The 21,035-nt window shown below is 39.8% G+C and overlaps 1 protein-coding gene across 10 annotated transcripts in view; it reads right to left on the bottom strand.

Annotated features, from left to right (window-relative positions):
- Positions 1-21,035, bottom strand: part of CNOT1 (CCR4-NOT transcription complex subunit 1) — a 58,671-nt gene that overhangs the window by 35,607 nt on the left and 2,029 nt on the right. For 9 of the 10 annotated variants that reach the window (XM_065847928.2, XM_065847927.2, XM_065847932.2 and 6 more), the window contains 13 exons: positions 16,355-16,631; positions 12,088-12,195; positions 11,301-11,399; positions 10,684-10,752; positions 10,531-10,585; positions 9,896-10,099; positions 8,386-8,554; positions 6,224-6,350; positions 5,826-5,936; positions 4,573-4,743; positions 3,917-4,044; positions 2,673-2,913; positions 952-1,071 (listed from right to left, as the gene is read on the bottom strand). In XM_065847928.2, coding sequence (XP_065704000.1) covers positions 952-1,071; positions 2,673-2,913; positions 3,917-4,044; positions 4,573-4,743; positions 5,826-5,936; positions 6,224-6,350; positions 8,386-8,554; positions 9,896-10,099; positions 10,531-10,585; positions 10,684-10,752; positions 11,301-11,399; positions 12,088-12,195; positions 16,355-16,456 — 1,704 coding nt within the window. In that variant the 5' untranslated portion in view covers positions 16,457-16,631. Of the gene's footprint in view, positions 1-951; positions 1,072-2,672; positions 2,914-3,916; positions 4,045-4,572; positions 4,744-5,825; positions 5,937-6,223; positions 6,351-8,385; positions 8,555-9,895; positions 10,100-10,530; positions 10,586-10,683; positions 10,753-11,300; positions 11,400-12,087; positions 12,196-16,354; positions 16,632-16,979; positions 17,090-21,035 lie in introns of those variants that run through there. The other variant, XM_071814234.1, reaches the window with a different exon arrangement.

Below are 21,035 nucleotides of genomic sequence, written 5' to 3'. Positions count from 1 at the left end.
AAAGATCAGTACCATCAATTCACTTACAGCTTGCTCGTGAGACAAATAAGCAAGAGCTCTCCTTTTAAAGCATGAACCTGCCTTCTTTGAAGCAACCTTGTGCTTCCAGTTTTAAATTCCTCTAATGAAAATCCACCAGCAAGTGGCCAAGAGCTAGCAAGTGGATACTACAACTAAATGAAATCAGAAGAGCCTAGCATCTCCCTGCAAACAGACCTCAAGGCCCTCAGAGCCGTTTTGAATACATCTGCTCAAAGCACTCATCTTTGAACACAGTAACTGCTACAACAAAGCTGGACTAAAGCAGCAGTTGATGCTCTTCAACCTGGAGACACCCAATTATTTTGCATCTAACTTTAGGAAGCGATAAAGGCCGCAAAGAAGTCAGTCACAACTTCCAGTCTCTCTTGTAAACGTGTAAACAACTGAAAAGAAGTAATATTCTTAACAAATCCCTACTCCATTAAGCTTAGTACTGCCACATTCACACATATCTGAAGGATTATTTCTACATTCCCATTTCAATGACATTCAAGGTTAAAAGAGTTGAAGCTCTTCCTGGATTCACAGTACATTCACACAGCAAACAGTTCTATCACACTGCTTCCCAAGTTACTTGTCAGCTAAGCCATGATAACCAGCTCTACTGCAAACAACAAGTGAAATGTCTTGGGTTCACAACTGGACAAGCTAGAAATCATCCGTAGTCAGGTACCACAACTCAGCTGAAGAGCACTTAAAGCCACATGAACACAGGCTGGTTTTGGTTGCTTTTCAGTTTTGTTTTGTTTGCTTGAGGTGCAGCACCAACAACTGAATCCACACATGGTTTAAGAAAGTAATCCACACTAAATTAGTCACGTCTAACTTAAGCTTCGCCTTTGTTAAAAGATGAGTAAGTCTGCGTAAGACACCAGACAGAAAATAATGGCAGCGTTTTGCAAAACTCACCTTCAAGTCTTGCGCCACATCAAGAATACGTGACAGTTTTGCCTGGTCATACTGCTCCCCTCTCATGTACCATTCTGCCATCGCATGCATGATAAGCTGACGAATTGAAGGAGACTGACCCTAAGGAGAATCAAGTCAGGATTGTACTTCATGGTTTTAGGAAAAGGGTGGACTATGTGAACATCAAGTAAGATATTTTACCTCTAAAGTATTCAAACATACTTTCTCATTAGCTGCAGAATTTGGTTTCAGAGTTGGGCTTGTACCACACAATAATAAATTATTCAGGAGCTACAACTAAAGGATGTAGAATAACTACAAATGGTAAGTACGTACATCCCCATCTCTTTCCTGCCACTGTACAGGTCCGATTTCTCTCAATGGTAGAGAAATTGCTTTTTAGGAATATGCAAATCTTTTACAAAATGTTACACCTGACATGCTGTCCTGAAACAAGGACTGCAATGTGACCTTAACACAGGAGAAAAAAAGCATATCTAGCTCTTTGTTCACACAGCGGCAATCGTAAACTACAACGCAACTAAGGTTTCGATAGCTGCAAGGGTTCTGCTTATGGTTCCCTCACATGGAGAAGAAAAACATCAAGTTGTGTAGTGGCACCATGTCACATGGCAGTCATTATTTTGTACTTTACTGGGAAGGCTACCCTTCAGAAAAAACGCGTGTTCTGCCATTTCAAGACTTTATGCAAAAAGCACATCACCTCTATCCTACCCCCACCCTGCCACTTCTTCAGTTCAAAGACTTTTATTAGGAAAAAAAAAACAAAACAAAACACACAACATATTCATAGCACTTCAGCTAGCAAACAGCCATAATTTTGCAGTGATGTTTCCTAATGCAGCTTCTACCCCACTCCAGAGGTTTCCTCTGCCTTGAGTTTCTTCTTGTAACTCCTATTGGCTTAACTACCAGCGGACACAATGTTGAAGGCCACACCAAAAGTCAAATCCATAAAAGCCCACTTGTTTGCCCACCAAAGCATGGTGTATGTATACATAGCTACCCTGTCTCTAAATGGAAGCTCCCCTTGAAGGTCAGCAGCCAGTCTTATTTGCAGGAAACACCCTAGATTCTTAAAACCTACAGTATAAGTATTTTCTTTATACCTAGAACAGCCTTAATATTTTAGCAAGTAAAATGGAGGTTATTCTGGCTTAACCCCCCTGCCCAGCTCTTACTGTTTCAAGGTTCTACACTTTACAAATGTGTGAGGCTGAGAGTTCAGTGAGGGGATTGTTGCTGGTGTATGTGGTTGTATTCAGGTTTTGTTTGTTTGGTTTTAATAAAACTTTTGTAAACTCTAAAACTAAAAGGCTAAAAACAAACATACAAACAAAAACCACACAAAACAAATAAAACCAAACAACAACAACAAAAAAAATCCCACCAAAACAGTCAAATTTAACTTCAGCCTCTCTACTTTTCCTGGAATATTTTCTCAGTGAACATTATTTCTTTGTTCTGAATATATTTTCCCAAAGAAAATAAAATCACAATACTTTGCTTCAAGACAGAGACAAGACAACTCGTTACAATTCTCATTACTTTGCATAAACCACTGATAATTTACCTCTTGGGCTTTGAATTACCCAGTTTATAAACCAATGGAAGCACTGTTGTTCTAAACTGTTCAGCCCATTTAACACGCTTTCAGTTACATGAACAAACTACAGGCACACTCCAGTGAAAATACTGACCTGTCCATGCCATGCATAGTGCAAAATGATGGCAGAGTTGGGATGGTTGCCAAGGAAAATTGGCATGAGCGTGGAGATAAGTTCATGGCGCAAGGTGTGCCAGGATGTGTTGATCTGCAGTAAGGCCAATACCAACATATCTGGGCAATGTTTGATAGGAAAACTGAAGAGCTGCTTAACCTGCTCATACTGTCCCACTTCTGCCAATCGTAATAGAGATTCAATCAAATCCAGGCTCTTCCTAACAAAAGAAAAAAAGAAAAAGAAACAGACAACCCACCCCAAAAAGTTACAAAGTAGTTATGTGACAAGATCCTGGATTCAAGCATTTTGTAGCAACAACCATAACATGACTTAAAGCAATGCCCACTGCAAACAACCTAATACTGCAGCTCCTATGACATATAGTCAAGCCTACAAGAATATTCTTAACCATGAAAAATAATTAAAAAAAATTGAGAGCTAAGAGGTTCTAATTCTATTATGGAAGAAGGAGAATTGAAAGCTGATGTTGAAGAAAAACTCAGCTTGAGGTGGGTCAATTGGATAATTTAACTTGAAACATACTTCCAGAAATACAATCCACTGTTTTTCCACACCTCAGTCACAGCCTGTGAAGCTTAATGAAGATATTCTTGTTTTGTCTGCCTCACAGACAAGTAATAATTGCCACCTTTCCCAATTTACCCATATTCTCCCATACTCCAATTTCCTATTTTGGAGCATACAACAGAAATAGAAGCAAATATATTCACTGAAATCAGCTACACAGCTATATCTAAAGGGGTGTAAAGGTCAGCTCAGGAAGTCAAATTAGTCAACTTTGTGCAATAACTCAGCAATAGCTACATAAACTTCTATTTAAATCCCAGGATTTCTTTCACACAAGTAGAGCAAGTTTCACTAATGCCATCCCAAGAAAGCCAGGTTTAAATTCATACCTCCCTTTATCCCCTGCTCTCAGCTCACAGTATCTGCCAAAACACATCAGCAGAAGTTCTCCAGACAACCAGTAGACTCCAATAAAAGCAAGAACTGGCAGTACATATTCAGATATTACAGAAGGTCAAAGTTCTGATAATACAGGAACTTTCACTGCCTAAATCATGGAACAAATACTAATGGCTGATCTATTGGGATGTACACACAATTTCAAATAAATCTGGTTGCATTAAGCCACATTTGACCAGACAAGTAATCTTACTCTAACTCTAGGTATGAAAAGCAGGGGAGAGCAGGTTTACCATGTAGCAATTTCTCGATTGTCATCCTCTGGTGGTGCTTTCAGGATGTCCGTAGCAACAGTATGACAGGGGTAGTCAGCAAAACAGAAGATGTCGGGATTTATGAGGGAATGTTGAATGAAGGAAAGCTGGAATATAAGACACCCAAAAATAGTTTAGATATATAGAGTTTCAGGTTCCTTCCACTTTAGGAAATCAATAAAGCAGCAGAGATGAGCCAAGATTTACTACCAATGTGTTTTATGCAAGACTAAACCTCACACTTCTCCCAGAACTTATGAAAGCAACAGATAACAGGTGTGCTGAGGGTGCTTGTTTGCACAAAGTTGTAACCTTTTTGTGTAACCAGGTAAAAACCTCAGAGCACAGCGATGCAGCAACAGTTCTACACTGAGCTGCATTACCCATCAGAACTCTGCTAAAACCGAAGGTGCTGTCACACATGTGTAGCAAGTGACCGCCCTCCCAAACAACCCAGATACCATTCAATTAAGAAACTGTACTTCAGTAACATATATGAGAGGCCTATGACTTATAAGCCAAGTTCACGTGTGGCTTGTCTAAAAATTCACATTACCAATCCACATTTGCCATTCAAGAAATTCAGGAATTTCCCAAGTGCTGTACAAATACAGCAGAAATGTTGGTAAACCCACCTGGCCCTCTGCGTGCTTCCACGGTCTGTATATGGCGTTAACTGGAAAAACTTCCATGCCCAGCCCTCTCTGGATGCCAAACACTACAATATGCAGGCCCTTGCTGTCACGAATCTGAAATCCCGGATGGTCCAATTCATAGGTAACTACTTTGAAGTCCAGGCTAGGATTCTGCAACCAGAAAAACAATAAAACAGTCAACTTTCAACATTAGAATCTTCAGTACTGTTCTGTAAGGAATCCTTTTCATCGGTAGTTTATTCAGCTTAACACTCACCCAACTTTTAGTTGAAAGCAAGGTTTTTGTTTTAAAAATAACACAATTTTGATAGTCCTGAGAACCTGACGCAAGTTAATGTCTGAAACTAGCCTGTGAGATCGCACTTCAAAAAAACCCGTCCTAAAATCACCTAAACACATAGCTCCTTTCTTAACGTGCTAACTTATTCCTTTTGTAGGCTGCCATATGCCCTCCAAAAGGCAAAAGGGCCTGACCCGCTGTCAAGAACTTGCTTTTCCTAGTGAAGAATGTACACTGCAAGTACTTGCTAAGTACCTATTAGATTTTCAGCAACAGTGTGAAACCATAAGGATGAGGGAGCTTAGCGGGAACTACAGCATTGTAGAACACAGACCACTCCTTCCAGAGATAGATGAGCACCAAAGGCAAAGCTAGGTGTATGTTCCAAGGTTTAAAAAAAAAAAAAACAATGACTCCTGAATAGATGAGAGGCAACATACAGAAAAAAATAAAAATCACCAAATATAAGGTAGGCAAAGCAAATGGTAGTCATGTTTCACAGAGTTAATTACAAAAATTGCTGCTTATGAAGTGGTGGAAAAACTTCTCTATTTCTCAAGTGCCATTAGAAGCAAGAAGCATTTAGAGTTTTGGAATGAGTAGCTACAAAAATACTTTGGGGTTTCATTTTCAAAACAAGGTGCCTGATGCACAAAACTTTCCACAGTCAGAAATAAGTTCAAACACAACAACCCCCATGGGAGTAGTGTGGAATAAATCTCAGGTTTCACCCAAGTTAGCTATTCAGGCAACTTTATTTCCCACAATTCCTCAAAACATTCTTGTTCATGAGAAAAAAAAATCATCAATCACTTAAGCGCAGTGGCACAACTACATTAATTAGACCCAAGGGTCAGTCAGGTTGCTAGGAGCTTAAAAAGCTTTATATTCAGAGACGCATCCTTCTTTCAGATATTCTGCATAAAATACTTAAGATGCTCACAAAACTTACCAGCTCTTTAAGAACATCAATTAAGACCTCCACATTCCAGGTATGGGCTTGTGCTCCATCACTTTTATCTTTCCCATCACTCCAAATCCCACTGCCAGGAGCCGAAATAGACTGCAAGTTAAATACACTCAATCAAATACTAGTTAAAAATAAAGTCTCAAAAGCCACTAGCTGCAGAACTCCCTGCACTATGAAGTTAAGTAGAAGTTCAGACAGGTAATGGCACCAGTTGCACACTTCTGGGAATCTTTCATTCAAGAATATATTGTAGACATTTATAGCAGAACAGTTAGTGTTGAATAATAAAGCAATTCATAATGTATTGAGGCTAGCATTTTAATTCCTCATTTTCTGTTGACTAAAAACATATATAATCCCCACCCCAGCAAGCCACTCACTTGTAATGGAATACCATCTGTCAATCCCGAATGAGTTCGAGCCATCATCCCCAAAACCCTGGCAACCTGGGCAGCCGTGACTTCCCGCACACCAAACTGCATGATTATGTTGCGACATTCTTCAACACTAAGATGCAACAAAACAGAGAGCTCTTAATACCAAAGCGGGTTTCACTGTGGCACAACATAAGACAAACCAAAACAAGACCTGTGAGTACAGCTGGGACAGCACAGACTGTTGGGAGAAACTAACCACAGACTGTAAAACGTGACTCAAGTTGTTAGTCAAATTATCCACCATAACAAAATTCTAGGACAAGCAAGAAGAAAAATTCAGCAGAATGTCCATGCAATTATTCCCATGAAATGCACTGTGCCATGTATTCAGTTCAAAGCCAGGTCTACTTAAGCAACAGTGAGAGATGTTTCACAGGCTATGCTCTATCAAAGTAAATGCACAGGCCAGCTTTAGCTGTTTGCTGTTAAAAGCACTTCCATGTATTGACCTGTGATACAGAGCTTCAGAGACTGAAGTCTTCTGCTAGCTTAAAGTGAAACAAAAGCTTTGAGAATGCACATTTCAAAATGACGTGCGCTGTTCAAAAGGTAAGTTGTGCAAGTACACCTTTTGGCCTGATGCAAGTTATGGCACCTTCAATTTCACAAAAACCTTTGAGGACCCAAAAGAGCAAACAATGAGCAGATGCTTAGGTTTCAATTTTAGAACCGAAAGCCTTTTTTGTAATTTTTGCTTCGTTTTCGGAGCACACCATAGTTAGGCCAACACGATTTACAGAGCATCAGTATAAACAATATTTTATTAACATGTTAACAAAGACTAATTTTCAGTATCTTCCAACACATTTATATTGTTTCCTTACTTCACTGTTTAAACAAACTTTTCTTAATATCTTTGAGATTTAAACACCCTTTCAAAGTAGTCAATAATATTTTTTAAAATAGAGAATCACTTACTTCGCTTATGCTTCTTATTGAGTCTTAATCAAAAAAAAAAAAAATAGGTTCATATCGAGGGCTAAGATTAAGGCCCCTTCAACACTTGCAGGCTTCTGTCACCACTATCGGTGTTAGAGCACTATCCTAAATCCTTAAAAAAACCCCAGCATTCAAAAACTGAACTGAATTTGTGCAGATACACAGCAGGAAATAAACCTTTAATGTATTCAGATGAACTCTTCAACAGACAGCTAACTAAAGTCTAGCTTCTCCTTCCACTTCCCTAGTAACTACTCCAATTCACACAGGTATCTAAACAAATAGCCCATGTAATGGATGTAATGCAATACTTGTGTTAGGTGCTATAAGCAAAGACCTTCAGTCCTGCTCACACCACTCCTGTAAACCCCACACAGATCTATTGATGACAGACCATTTCACACAGCTCCAGCAAGTCAGCAGAACTGCCCATCTAACATTTCAGACAATGAACAGAGAGCAAGAATACGGAACACTGTTGAAGATGAGGGTAATGTATGTCTACAAATATACACACAAACCCAGGGCGAGTTTAAGACAGCTGCATTTTTACCAAAATAAGTCTAAGCAGACAAAGGCTGATGCAGCTGTCAAGATACTCTAGCAATTGTGATCATAATTAGATTCTACAGCTACAAATAATCCCAGTCTTACTGTGTACCACACTGATCAAAACTCAATACAAACAGAAAGCTGTTGCTTGGAGTGAGACAAGTACTAACTTCAGTTCTTCTGCAGTCTGTTTCATGAGGACAGTGAGCTAACACGAGTCAGTCACAAGAGCAAAGTTTTTCCAAAGATCTAGTCAGATTTAGTTGAAATTTATGTCTATCCAGACACTTAGTTTTTTCTTAAAAAAAAAAAAAGGGGGGGGGTGAAGGTCATATTTTTATAAAACCTTTAAAAGGAATTTTAATACCTAGTACTTTAATACCTTTACCTAGAGCTTCTTACCATGACAAAATCCTACACAATTTCAACAGACATGCTATATCCATTATGAGAAAGCAAAATATAAAACAGGAATCAAAACAAGTGACTTCATAATACTTAATGGCTTTTTAGTTGTTTTAGTACTTAAAGTCCCCTTTACCTTTTGCCTCAAGAAACAAGAACCAAAACCATCACCAGCCAAGATGCTTGAAAAATCACATTTTCCTACAAACCTTGTACAAAAGCCATAGCCAACTTCCTGCATGAAATCTGCCAGAGAACTCTCCATCATGGTTTTGGCTATCCCTCCAGAATCAGGCAGGATCCTGTCCATTAGAATGTCCCGTTTTTCAGGGTATAGAAGTGGTGCAAGCACCACAGGGCAACGCTCCTGGGGAAAATCTAAAGGCAAGAGTAATAAAAACAGTGTCAAAACCCCAGAACACCAGTTGCACGCAAGTGACTTGCTGTGCTAAGAGTTTCCTTGCTGTCGCAGAGATCAAGAGGGTACTCATGCAGCATCCCTCCATCCCACCTCCCGCTTCTGTACTGGCACTTGGATATCCCTCGAGAACAAGAATGTAGAATAGACTAAGTTCGTGCAGGTTCGCTGCAGCTGCCCAAAAGGCAGCTGTGCTGGTGCCAAGTTGAGAAGTAGATTGTTACTAACAGCAGTCATCCAAAAAAAGCACAGAGGAGGCAACAAAGCAGTAGAACAAAAGCCTCTCTTCCAAATCAGGATGTATTAGGAAACAAAGGAACTGCTATTGCGTCTAAGAAGTCTAGCAAACCTAAACTGGGCACTTGGGCACGGAAAGAGAGAATACTCCCTTCTTCCTTCGAAAATTTAAGAGAGACAAAGTAATGAGAGGATCAGATGCATGGATGGGAGTTCTGCTCACAGTGGAAAGCAGCAGACACCTTATGGGCGGGCCTTCCTAAGACAGCATTATCTTTAAGATGATGCTTAATGTCTCCATCCCCTTCAAGGCTTTTCAGAGAAGAGTTCCCAATTTCCCAAACCAAAGTGAGGGGATTTACAGAAGCTAACACACTAATCTTCATTAAAGTAAGCATGAACTAAGAAGTTGTACAAATAGAACAAATATTTTGCTCTTGCATAAAGAGAGCCTTCTTCTAGGTCTGTGCAGAATCTAGGAGTGGGTTGAGTTAAATTCAGTTAGCTTCTTGAGTCCAAATCCCCCTTATTCTGATGAGTTTGCAGTAAACACTTCTGGTTCAGAAAGGAAGAGACTACCATATCGATAACATCCCCTGCCATCATGCAATGACGATGGTACCTTCTAGGAAATGAACCAGAGTTTATTCAAAAGCACTTCCCTCACTGTGCTAGAGTTTCCTCACAGATCTGCACCCAACATAAACAAGCCAGTGCTTAAGATCTACCTGCTTGAAATGTAAATATATTTTCCTTACACTGGAAAGAGTTCAAGTTTTTCAACTACAGTGCACTGATTTGCTTTACTTCAGTCTACGAATACCATCCCACATAAGAAAGCAAACACAGAACTGAATGTTTATTTATCACAACTTTTAAAAAAAACCCAAGCATGAGACCAAGTTACTGCTTGTTGAATGAAAAACAGAACATTACCACCCAAGGCCAGAACAGTGGCACCAAGCTCCCCACCATTTGGGCAACCACCTGCACTGACAGTAAGTTATGCAAATCCATTTCAAAGTTGGCATTTAGTCAGCGCTCCCAAACACCACCGCACTTACCTCTACGTAATGTTTTGAGGAAAGCGTCAATCTGTTCCTGTCCTACCCCAAAGGCTCCCTTCTGCCCAAAGAGGAGATGGGAGAGGAGAAGGTGCAGGACCTCTATTGCAATATCTTGGAAGCCACCTTCTTGATTTCCACTGACGTCCGCGTCAATGTACGAGCGCAAAAGATCTGGGAGTTTCTGTTTGATAAACTGGGCAGCTGTTGAAAACAAAAGAGGATAAAGTCAAAACCTGAAATTTCTTTTTAATATGAAGATTCTTTCTAGCTAGGTACCAGGCTCTTAATCTGAGTTTGGCTACCACAAGCTACAACAGGTCCGATTTAAAGAGAAGTCTCAGAATCCATACCTCAGAACTCAAATACTAACAGAAAAATAAAAGGTAAGATATCACAGTGCCTCAATTTGAATGATTATCTAGCAAGTTATTCAGGGAAGGGACCTTCAACTTCATACAAAACGACTGTGGTATCTATTGCCCCTCTCAATGGTGTTAAACTTCAACAGCACCACTAATTGCAAGGTCTTGCGTTCCTCAGGTGACACAGACACACATCTATACATCTAGAAAGCCCATTGCTCAAAAAGAAAAAAGGCATCTCTGCTGCAGTGTTTTGGAAGTTTCACTTACCAAAACCTCGTAGATCTGAGCTGAAAGAGTTCAGTAAAGCGAGACCAAAAATCACCTACAAACAAGAACAAACATCATAGTAAGGGGACATCATCCTTTTAACAAGCTTAGTCAAAAAACATTAAGATGTTTTTGAAATAAGAGTTCACCTACCTCTTGAACTTTACTTAATTTGATGACTTTACTCAATTGGGCAAATAAATGGGGTGAAGGCTTTAGACTCTGAAAGAGGTAAGAACAGTTAAATGGAAGCTGTTATGGGATTAGTCTCATTCATAATGTGGCAGGCTATCTACAGGCCATTTGCACGTCTGGAGGATGAGTAACTATTCTGCTGCAGTTGAACACAAAGCTTATATGGCTAAACAAACATATTCAGAACTATTTTTTGATAAATCTAAACTAAAAGTTCCTACTGTATATCCAGCTCTTTTACTATTAAACCACTATCACAGCTTTCATATTGAAAGAAACCAGAACACTGATGATTTATTTTGGTTGTGGCTACCACAAACAAGCCATAAAGTACTAACTTTAGATTAAGCTTTAAAATTAGTTTGCAGACATTCTGAGTAATTTAATAATTTGCTCAGTTTAACAACAACAACAAGAAACAACTTCTGGATAAGCTCACTTCTTGAAGAATTTACTACAACCAATTTTAGCCATTACAAAAACAGGAAAAAACACAAGGGAAGACTAGCTGGTTTCCTACAGACCCATTCCATGCAGTTTCTGACATGGGGATTCCCTTCAAGAAGCATACAAACCTTCTGATAGTGCAACGGATTGTCAATGGCGTAGGACAGCGTCGAGATAAAGTTTGGTTTTGTAATCAGCGACGCACACTCCTGGATCAGAAATTGAGTCTGAAAAGAACAAGATAACTTCAACACTCATTTTGTTTGGTAACAGGACAATAAAAGAAAACTTCTACTGTTCACTGTGTGCAGCCAAACTAAACAAAGGTGCTTAAGTCTTGTAAGTGCCCAAATTCTCATTTACTGGTTTATTTTCAATCAAGTTTTCTTTAGGTTTAGTTTTTAGTTTGGTTTTTCTTTTAAGGCAAAGAAAGTCAAACATTCTCCATTATATAGGCAATGTTTCGTTTTCTGTAAACATCCTCACACATTGTAATAAGCAATTTAAGAACATTTGATTCCTGTTTATGAACTAAAAAGTCTGTGGCAAAATTGCTTAAGCATGAAAACACTCCTGCAGACATAGTCAGCACCACAGGTGCCAGTGAGTGGATTTGGATGAAGTTTTAAAAGACAGACTTTCAAAATAGAGCACTGCATGTGGTAGAAGGAGCAGTTGTACTAAACTATGAGTTTTTCCAGATTAAGGGGTTGTAAGAGTCAGATATCAACAGCTTGTTGTCTTCTGACTTGAGGACTGGCAAAAGGTGCTTGCAATTGAAAGGCCATATATCAAGAAAGAAGTTTGCTTGAAGTTACTACCCCTAATCTGTCTTTGTACTTAAAATGGATCAAACTCTACTGCAGATTTTTAACAACCAAAACTAATAAGCAGATGCCTCGGTGCAAACTTTACCTGATGAAAATCTTTGCCACTGCTTTTACCATCGCCACTGAAATCCACGTGCGAGAATAGACAGCGTAGTAAATGCCTGTCTGCCTCGGGACCGTGCCTATTCACAATCTGGAAAAAAATGCAAAAAGCAACTTGGTAGCAAACAGTCATCACAGAGTAAGATCTGGGTCTAGTACTATGAATACAGCAATATTTCTAGTGGTTAAGACACCTACAGTTTCAACAAAACCGCTAAGAATGTCCCTCTTTAATCAGTAACCTAGAAACCAAGACATAAACCCTATTAGCAAATGAAAAGTATAAACTAGGAGATAAAGAATCTAGATACTAGTCATTGACACAGAAGTCATGCATTTCACAAGTAGTATTCTTAAAAGGTCAAGTAAAAAAGGGGTTTTCAAATCATCTAGAGGATTATTTCAAGCTTCTCTTCCACCAAAGCAGCCCAGAATCCACACAGTGCCGTAGCCCCATTTTTCTCCATTTCTTCCCACAGCTACGGTGTGTAACTCTGCCAGAGGACAGCCTTGGGACAACTTGCACCCCTGTGCTATGCCTACATAGCAGGGATTTATCCCAGAGATAAGCCACCATCCAGCATCCTTACTGATCTGGTCTCGACTGACTTGGCTGCTGTTACTCCAGGGTCTCTCAAGACATTAAGGGAATACTACACATGAAGTGTTTCCTGCCATTTAATGAGAAAAGATCATCTCAAACCTGCTCATTAGCAAGTTTTAAAATCAAATACCACATGCTGAACACCTGCAGCTGAAACCTTTTACCAAGTCCTTGCCCTGTCATTAGAGCTCATTCAACTGAATTTTATACCTCACATCATAAACAGGTGATCTGCAACACCTATCACTCACTACTAAATCTTATCAACACTATTACATTTTTGTCTGCATCCCCTATCACTTGCCTTAAGTTCAACTCTTGGCTACAGAGCAGCTCATCAGCTCATTGCTTGAAAAACATTCAGTTTGTTTCAGTGCTTATCCATTTATTTAAACCTCACCTCACTAGACATTATTTGTTTTTAATAAAATCCATATTGGCAGAAATTTGAAGGGACTTAATCACCAGTAGCTTGCCTCTTTTGTCCAAATAGTAGCAGCTAGCACCAAATCCAACCTTCAACTATTGGCAAAATTTTTGCCATAGTTTCCCCCTTTATTGCTGTAGAACAGACACAACACATGCCAGTACAAACCAACAGCTCTGCGCACACTCTGACTGCTTCACTCCATCACAAATATCCTGTTTGCCGGTAGCTTCTTTGCACAAAAAGACAAACAGCATTGCTTGAGGCTGTGTCTGCTCCAGCTCTGCTGTTTCCAATTGTTCTCATCTCAATTCTTCAACCGTTATCTGACATTATGTTTCCCTTTCCCTCACAACCTGCTTATTCCAGGGGCTGCCAAGTTTTGTTCTGCTGGAAGGAAACATCCGAATCAGATATAGCTCTGCTTCTTGACCAGAGGCTGGAATATATGTGTTCGTGAGATGTCAGTCCAGGGTAAACACCCCACTTCAGTTATCAGTGCAAAAGGCTGCAAAACTGAATTGACAACAAGTTCTACTAGTTAGCTCAGGCTTCAGAAAGCAGGCAATTCATCTAAGCAATCCCAATTAAATATATAGATTTAGACGTGGTAACAAGACTGGCATGAAGCTGGATCAGACTCCTAGGGAGATATCTGGTGCCACGACCATGATAAATTCAAAGCAGATGGAGGCAGAAGGAAACCGTACATACTAAAGCCATCAACATAACCTTTCCACATCAGAATTAGATTGCTTCCTTGCATAAAAGTTCAAAAGGTTAATAACTTGAAAGTTTAACATATGGGGAGGAGCGGAAGAGAAGACTAGAAGTTCAGTGCAGCATCTTTCAACTCTAACTACATTCACAGAAAAGCTTTCCCAAGAAACAGCGAATGAAAATTGCTAGTTTTCCTGCAGAAAGAGCTGAAAGAAACTTTTGTATTGGCAGTCTTCATACACATTTACAAGATGGTGTATCTGATAATGAAATAATCTGTAAAGACTTTTTTTTTTACAATGAGGGTGACTGAGCACTGCCACAGGCTGCCCAGAGAGGTTGGAGAGTCTCTATCCATGGAGGTACCCAGAAGCTGTCTGGACATATTCCTGGGTAACCAGCTCTAGAAGTCCCTGTTTGAATAGGAGGTTGGACCAGATGAGGTCTCTTCCAACCTCAACCAGTCTGTGGTTCAGGATAAAGTCTGACCCACCCATATTTGGATTTATCACACAGAGATAAGTTTTTGTCTAGGCAAACACAGGCATAGATCAAAAGTAACTCTGCTTTCCTAGATTCAGAAAATTCTGCTTTCCCAGATGAATCTGTCCACAAAGCCCTTCCCTCCTTTCCAACCAGGCTCTCCTTAGCAATACTTCAGGAAAACAAGACCACAAACACTCACTTCAGAGGAAGCCATTAGTCTCTCTGACAAATGCATTAAAGGTGTTTTTTTCAAACCTACTTCCTATTTTTTAAGCAGTCTTAGAGCATCACCCATGTTAAATGACTACTGAAAGCATATTTAAGCATAAATCAGTTCTTCAAGTCTTGCCACAGTGATGCGTTTAAATGCAAATGCCACTTTGGTCACTTGTGACAAGAATAAGTGCAAGTATGGTTTTCCACATACTCTGTATGCTTAGATATAAGCTTTGTATAATAGAGTGAATTATGCCAAAAATTTACACCACTGTACTGTGAGACAATTAAAGTATGTAAAAACAACCTCTTAAACTTTCTAAGGAAAAATTGTACTAGCAACCACAAAAGTACAGTAACACCAGGAAGTTAACACCCCCCCCAAAAAAAACAAAAAACAACAACAAAAAAAACCCAAACAAACAAAAAAACCCCAAACACATACACAAAAAAAACCAAAAAAACCACACAACAAGGGATTACAGAGATTTTAGGAATTTAGTCTTGAAATCCAAGATCTGTCTTGGAACCGAACACACACAAAACAGCCATTTCCATAGACCAGTTTCCAGACTCTCAGTGCAGCAAGTCTAAGAGATGTGCTATGAAGGATAAGGAACAATCTGTCCCCATCTGAGAGACCCATATTCCAACTGAACAGCAGATCTACCATATCTCCTCCCAAATCAAAGAAATGTTTATTATCCCTTACTTAAACACTCATGACAGATCTGCAAGTCATGGCTCAGTCACACCTTGCTGCAAAAACAGTCTGGTAAAGCCAACAGCAATCGAAAGGACAGCATGATCTCAGATGAGGCCCTGAAAGTACTGAGCTTGCAAACACATGGAAATTTTACAAAAGTTACACGAAATTTATTCCTTTTTATCATTTACAAGATTGTTTTGAGCAGTGAATAGTGCTGCAATCAACCCCTCTCACCTCAAGATAAGTAAAGAATGCACTTTTAAAGAAGTCAGCTGTTACCAGAAACTCACTCGGCTCAAGCCCTCTGGCCTCCTACTCTGATCCAAATCACTGCAGGACTGCACTAGGGTAAGATAAAAAAATTTAACTGGCCCAGCTGTCTGCTGGGAACTGAACTAAACCAGTTTCTAAAACTGGCTCAGTAGCATTCACTTCCTCCTAAACACTCCTCTGCAGATAATGCTTTTCAGTCCATCCTGCTTGTCAGAGCTATTTTTAAAAGGGTCAGTTAAACCAGAATTCTTGCCCAGATCTTAGATATTTGGGTTTCAATCTAGAGTAACTCTGCCTGCCCTCTGAAAACCCAGGGCCAAGAAAGTCAGCTTGGCTTCACCACCAAGCCACACTTCATCAAATGAGGATCAAAAGACTTCACCCAATGTAAGCAAAAGCATTCGGATATAGGTAATTGCGTACCCACATTTTCAGTGCAAAAACTCTGAACAATAAGTGTATATATTCTCCTCTCTGTCCCGATCTGTGTTCTATGGAATGTCCAAAAACTGAAAGATGTAACCTGAAGGAGCTAGGAAAGCTTTGATACCACACTCCAAGAGCAGCAGTTAATCCTAATACTCAACTACCAATACTGGTCCCAGGCTCTGAGCTGCCATATCGCACAATCTGACAGATGAAACCAACGGGAATATCAGAGACACAAGCTGGAATTCTCAGCACTGCAGAAACCAACACACAGTAAAGCAGATGAGAGCCCTGCAGAGTACAGCACAAACAGGAAGAGAAATTTCATTTGACACTCCCATTTTTTCTTTCCAAAATTTCCTTTGTAGCATCATTCGTTTACTTACATGCTGTATTTCCTGCTGGCTGGCGCGGTAGTTTTTCTTGGTTAAATTGTCCACCAGGTAGCTGATTTGAGACAAGGCCAGCGAGAGCGAGTCAAGATTCATTGCTGGTTGGGGCGGAAGCAGGCGGCCGAGCCCGGCGCAAAATCACCATTATTCCCCTTTAGTCACCTCAGAGACAGGTTAATTTTTTTTCCCCCAATTAACCTGTATCTGGTTCTGTGTTACTTTCTTCAGCTCTTCTTTCTCAGTTGTCTTCCTCTGTTCTGAAACATGGCACCTGAAAAAACAATAATGCATTAGATATAAATTCTGTAACAACTTCACTGTTATCTTGCCACATAACCAGTCAATTTAAACTAAGTTTTTCAGGACTGTTTGTTTTGTTTTAATTAAAAAAAAAATATAATCTTTAAGCTGTCTGCATGGTGTTAAAAGCAGTCAGTAGTCTCTGTATTTTCTACTACCATCAGAACACTATAGGGTAGAAAGGTGAATCCTAGAGAATTCAGTATTATGCCTCAGAGATTTTCCTTTTATATTTTTGCTTACAAGTTAGTTTGGTAAACAACAACAAAAAATTGACAAAGAAATTGATAATACAGACATGTTTGATACCTTAACTTACATAAACCATTTGCCATAACTTTGTCCAGAAGGAAAAAGAAGTACTATTAAGTTTTCACAACACAAGCTTAGTTGTTTCCATGCTACCGAACCACATTTATTCATTTCTGCATTTTGCCAGTCTGAAAGAGCTAACAAACAGCTCTGTGAGAAGAATGACTACCCTTTCAGCACTGTGAAAAAGAAAACAAGATGCATAATGAATTCAACACTGCACAGCAGAGGTCAGAATCATTCAAACCATCAATCACAAGTTTATTAAAAAAAAAAAGCTTTTTAGCCATCTCTGCAATACTTTGCCTCACTACCATGAAAGTAGTATTGCACTCAACCGTATGCACCAAAACAAGCAATTGTGAATGAGCAACCCATGCAAAGAACTGCAATAAACTAACCCTAACATTTGGCTTGTACTGAAACAGCTTTCCAGTGAGCTACAACAGCTGAGCTTGCCAGCTTGATAAATTTCCAACAACAGAAAACTTGGCACTTGACACCTGTCAGTTAAATTACAGATTGCCAATGTGATAAAATTGCATCCCACAGTAAGTCCTGTACAACCAGCAGCCCGAGGAGTCTCGAAGGAAGCCGTACACTGCTCCGAGATGCAGCACTCTAATTTATCAGAGGTGGAATCAAGCTGTAGAGTCCCTGTTTTGAAGTTCTACTTGATCAAAACACAAAGGTCACCAGGCTTCGTGCCAAGAGTCTGAAGACAACTTTTTCAGAATAAAAAACCCCACTGCTCTAGCATCTTGAATCTATGGACAGAATCCCCAGTACAGGATTTCTGCCTCATCATGGAGATGATGGCACAGGTGATACGTTAACTTGGCACATACAACACTTGGAGCAGCCCCTGCGGCAGCACAGCTCCACGCCGGGCATCTCCTGAAAGGATCCTACAGGAGCAGCATGGAAGGAAGCTGGAAATATTCCTGTCTAGGACCAGAAAAATCTTTCCCCCTCTCCCTTTATATAAAGGTTTTCACTCACACTTAGAACTACAGCTTATTTAACACCTGCCTAAACTTTAAAACATTTTTGCTCACCAGACAGGGAAGAATCCAGTCAAGGCAGCAAGACACCTGGAAGGACGAGTACATTTATACACAACATGTGGGGGAAACTTAATCTCCTCTTCGTCCTCCACAGGCACCAAAAGCATCAGGAGTAACAAATCCTATCACAAGGGATGAAGGTTATTCTGCTCTTTAGGAAAAGTTTATTACATTCAATAAAATGTGAGTAAACTATCTGTAAGGGAAGTAAAATCATCATTTGACATCCAGACTTTCATAATGCCGTAGAAAACCCTGTGTACTCCTAGAAGCTATAGATTTTATTACACCAGAAAACCCCTTACATATTGTGAAAAAGAAATTTTCAAGGGATAATACTATTCAATGACAAGGCGGTTGTGCTATCAAAGCATTGCAGAAAATGTTTAAAACTGCAGCACGAAGAATTACAGAAAACTTCAAATTTTTCTCTTTTTTTGTACATCTGACAAGCTACAATTCATTACCTTCAGATGTTTACAAGCCCAATGACAGCTTTGCAGGAAAGGAGACAGGCACAAAAGTTAAAGATTTCTCAGTATCACAATACCTGTTTGGTTTTGGTTGGTTTGTTTGGGATTTTGGTGGGTATTTTTGTTTGTTTGGGGTTTCTGTTGTTGTTTGTGGGGTGATGTTGTTGTTGTTTTCCTTTGGTTTTGTGTTTTGTTCTGTTTTTTTTAGAACTCTATTCCTCTTTCATAACAATCCAGAAAGTGTCATTGGGCATGGCAAGTACACACTTTCCAAGACATTCATACTGGCAAGGTGTAACATATGGGACCAACAAAAAGCTTCTGGAAAACATTTGTTACAAACACAGCAGACAGACACCAAACCACCGCAGGAAATTCAGTCCCTACCAGAGCACCAGATTTCAGCAACCAGGCTGAAGAACAAAAGGACTAGTTGAAATGAGGACTCAAGAACAAGACACAAACCAAAACTCCAACTCCATCACTTTTAAGGCAATGACAGAAGTTGTGGAGTTTTCCCTTTAGGCCCCTGGGAAGAAAAACAACATTACTCTGGGTATTGTTCCCAAGACCAATGCAGACAGCACAGCAATCACACCTACTCCACCCAAAAATCAAGCTTTTAGGTGCTAGAACTCTTGTTGAGTTTAGCTCAGTGGTAAATGCGATCCCCTGCAGAGCACTGATGCTGATCAGCCCACCCCACCAGCATCACTGCTCTCTTCAAAGAAAGGACTACCACCCCAACACGCTTTAATTGCAAGAAAGCACAAGAAAATTTGCCCCTTTCTAACTGCAAAATCTGGCAGTGCTGTGGGAGAACCCAAACCAGCGGTTAAAATGGGATTTTCCCTTTCAAGGAAGCAGCACAAGAGCCTGAGCAGACACTGACACTCAAGGACAAAACACAATAGCTGAAGGAAGCAGCTTCCTATTTATGTTCTAAATATATGGTATGCACAGTATGTATGCTGATACACAGAAAAAGCCTGACACCTCTCATGAGCACCAGACTAATGGCATTTCAGAGTTCCAAATGCTGCAATCTAACTTACAGTAGTATATGAAAGTCAGAGTAATTAAGGGAGCCCTGCCCAAAAAGCAGATTGTGCACAGGTACCTCCCTGGTCATCCAATGCAAGGCTAAAATTCAATTTATACAGCACTGATTAAGAAAGCTATGAATGCTATGCAAAGCAGACTTTATTTTTAGATGCGTATACTCCTAGCGGGAATGAATCTCCCTACACCAGCCTCAATTCAAGAAGCTTTCAGTCCATGGGGCAAACCTGCCATCTTTACAGGTTCAGAAAATTTAAGCCTCAGACAGAACTAGTTTACAAAACAACCTAAGTCCACTGACAAAATTAGCTACTTTAAATTACAGTTCCTATGATACAATAATGGATTAAGCTATCGGACATGAGAGCCAGAAGCTCTTAAAAGAGCACAAATTTCATGTTGTGCAATATGACTTTTAAAAAGGTAGAAAATATTTACTGAAATCTGCAGTATTACATAGCCTCAACAGTTCCTAAGGAAATGAAGAGGCCATCAGTAAAACATTTGGCATCCTTTTCAGTAGATTCTTTTCAGTAGCAGAGTTCTGTTGGGTTATTAAAACATAAATATGATAAAAATTTAGGCAAGAAGCCAAACATCACAAGATAGAGAGAGCTAATATGTTAACCAGCAGATGGGTTTGACAAAAACACACTCTACTAACCTGAAGCAGCACTAGGAGTAACTAAGTCTTGCTGCTGAAGATGACAAACCCAAAGCCTTCCACAAATTTGGAAACAGCCTTAGCAAGGAAGTAATTTCAAAATTACTTTAAGTCAAACATGGGAATTATTTTAGTATTTTGCAGAGGTCAGCAACTAGTTCCACTGGGTTTCAAGAGCTGTAAAGATTTGGGCCAAATGTACTGCATGTGGAAGACAAAACAGCTCGAGTGACAAACAGGAACACATTCAGCAATTAGGTTCTAAACTCCTGTCAAAAAAACATCATATACAACATGCCAAAAGTGGCACTGCAAACCTGTTCTTCAGCACATGGTCTCTTACCCACTTCTCAAACCCACGCACACAAAACATGGGGAAGAGCAGCACTCCTCTCCGAAGCCCCACATGAGAAGCCCTCCAAGGGGTAAAGAAGGTTCTGAATCACACCATAGGTAAGTTAGACTTCAGGATGTCAATCATATTGAAATATACAGAGAGAAAAACCTTACAGTCTAAGTCACATTAACAGCAAAGTAAGTTTCTGATTAATTTGACCAGTTCAAATTCAGGTGTTTACAAGTAGAAAAGCCACTTGAACACTCCAGGTACTGGAAAGCTACACACAATTCCAGTCAACTGGAAGCCACAATGCTGATTAGACACAGGAACTTTACAGAGAGCAGCTGAACTAAGCACATATGTTTGTTCCCATACATTAAGGCCAGTTAAGCTTCAGGTGTAGAACCTACCTCAAATATATCAGGCGTGCACCAATCACGACACAACCGCTTCAGGC

This window comes from Patagioenas fasciata, chromosome 13, assembly GCF_037038585.1.
Source record: "Patagioenas fasciata isolate bPatFas1 chromosome 13, bPatFas1.hap1, whole genome shotgun sequence".
Classification (NCBI taxonomy): domain Eukaryota; kingdom Metazoa; phylum Chordata; class Aves; order Columbiformes; family Columbidae; genus Patagioenas; species Patagioenas fasciata.
Note: the sequence above shows the minus strand (reverse complement) of the source record. Positions and strands in the feature narration are given on the sequence as shown.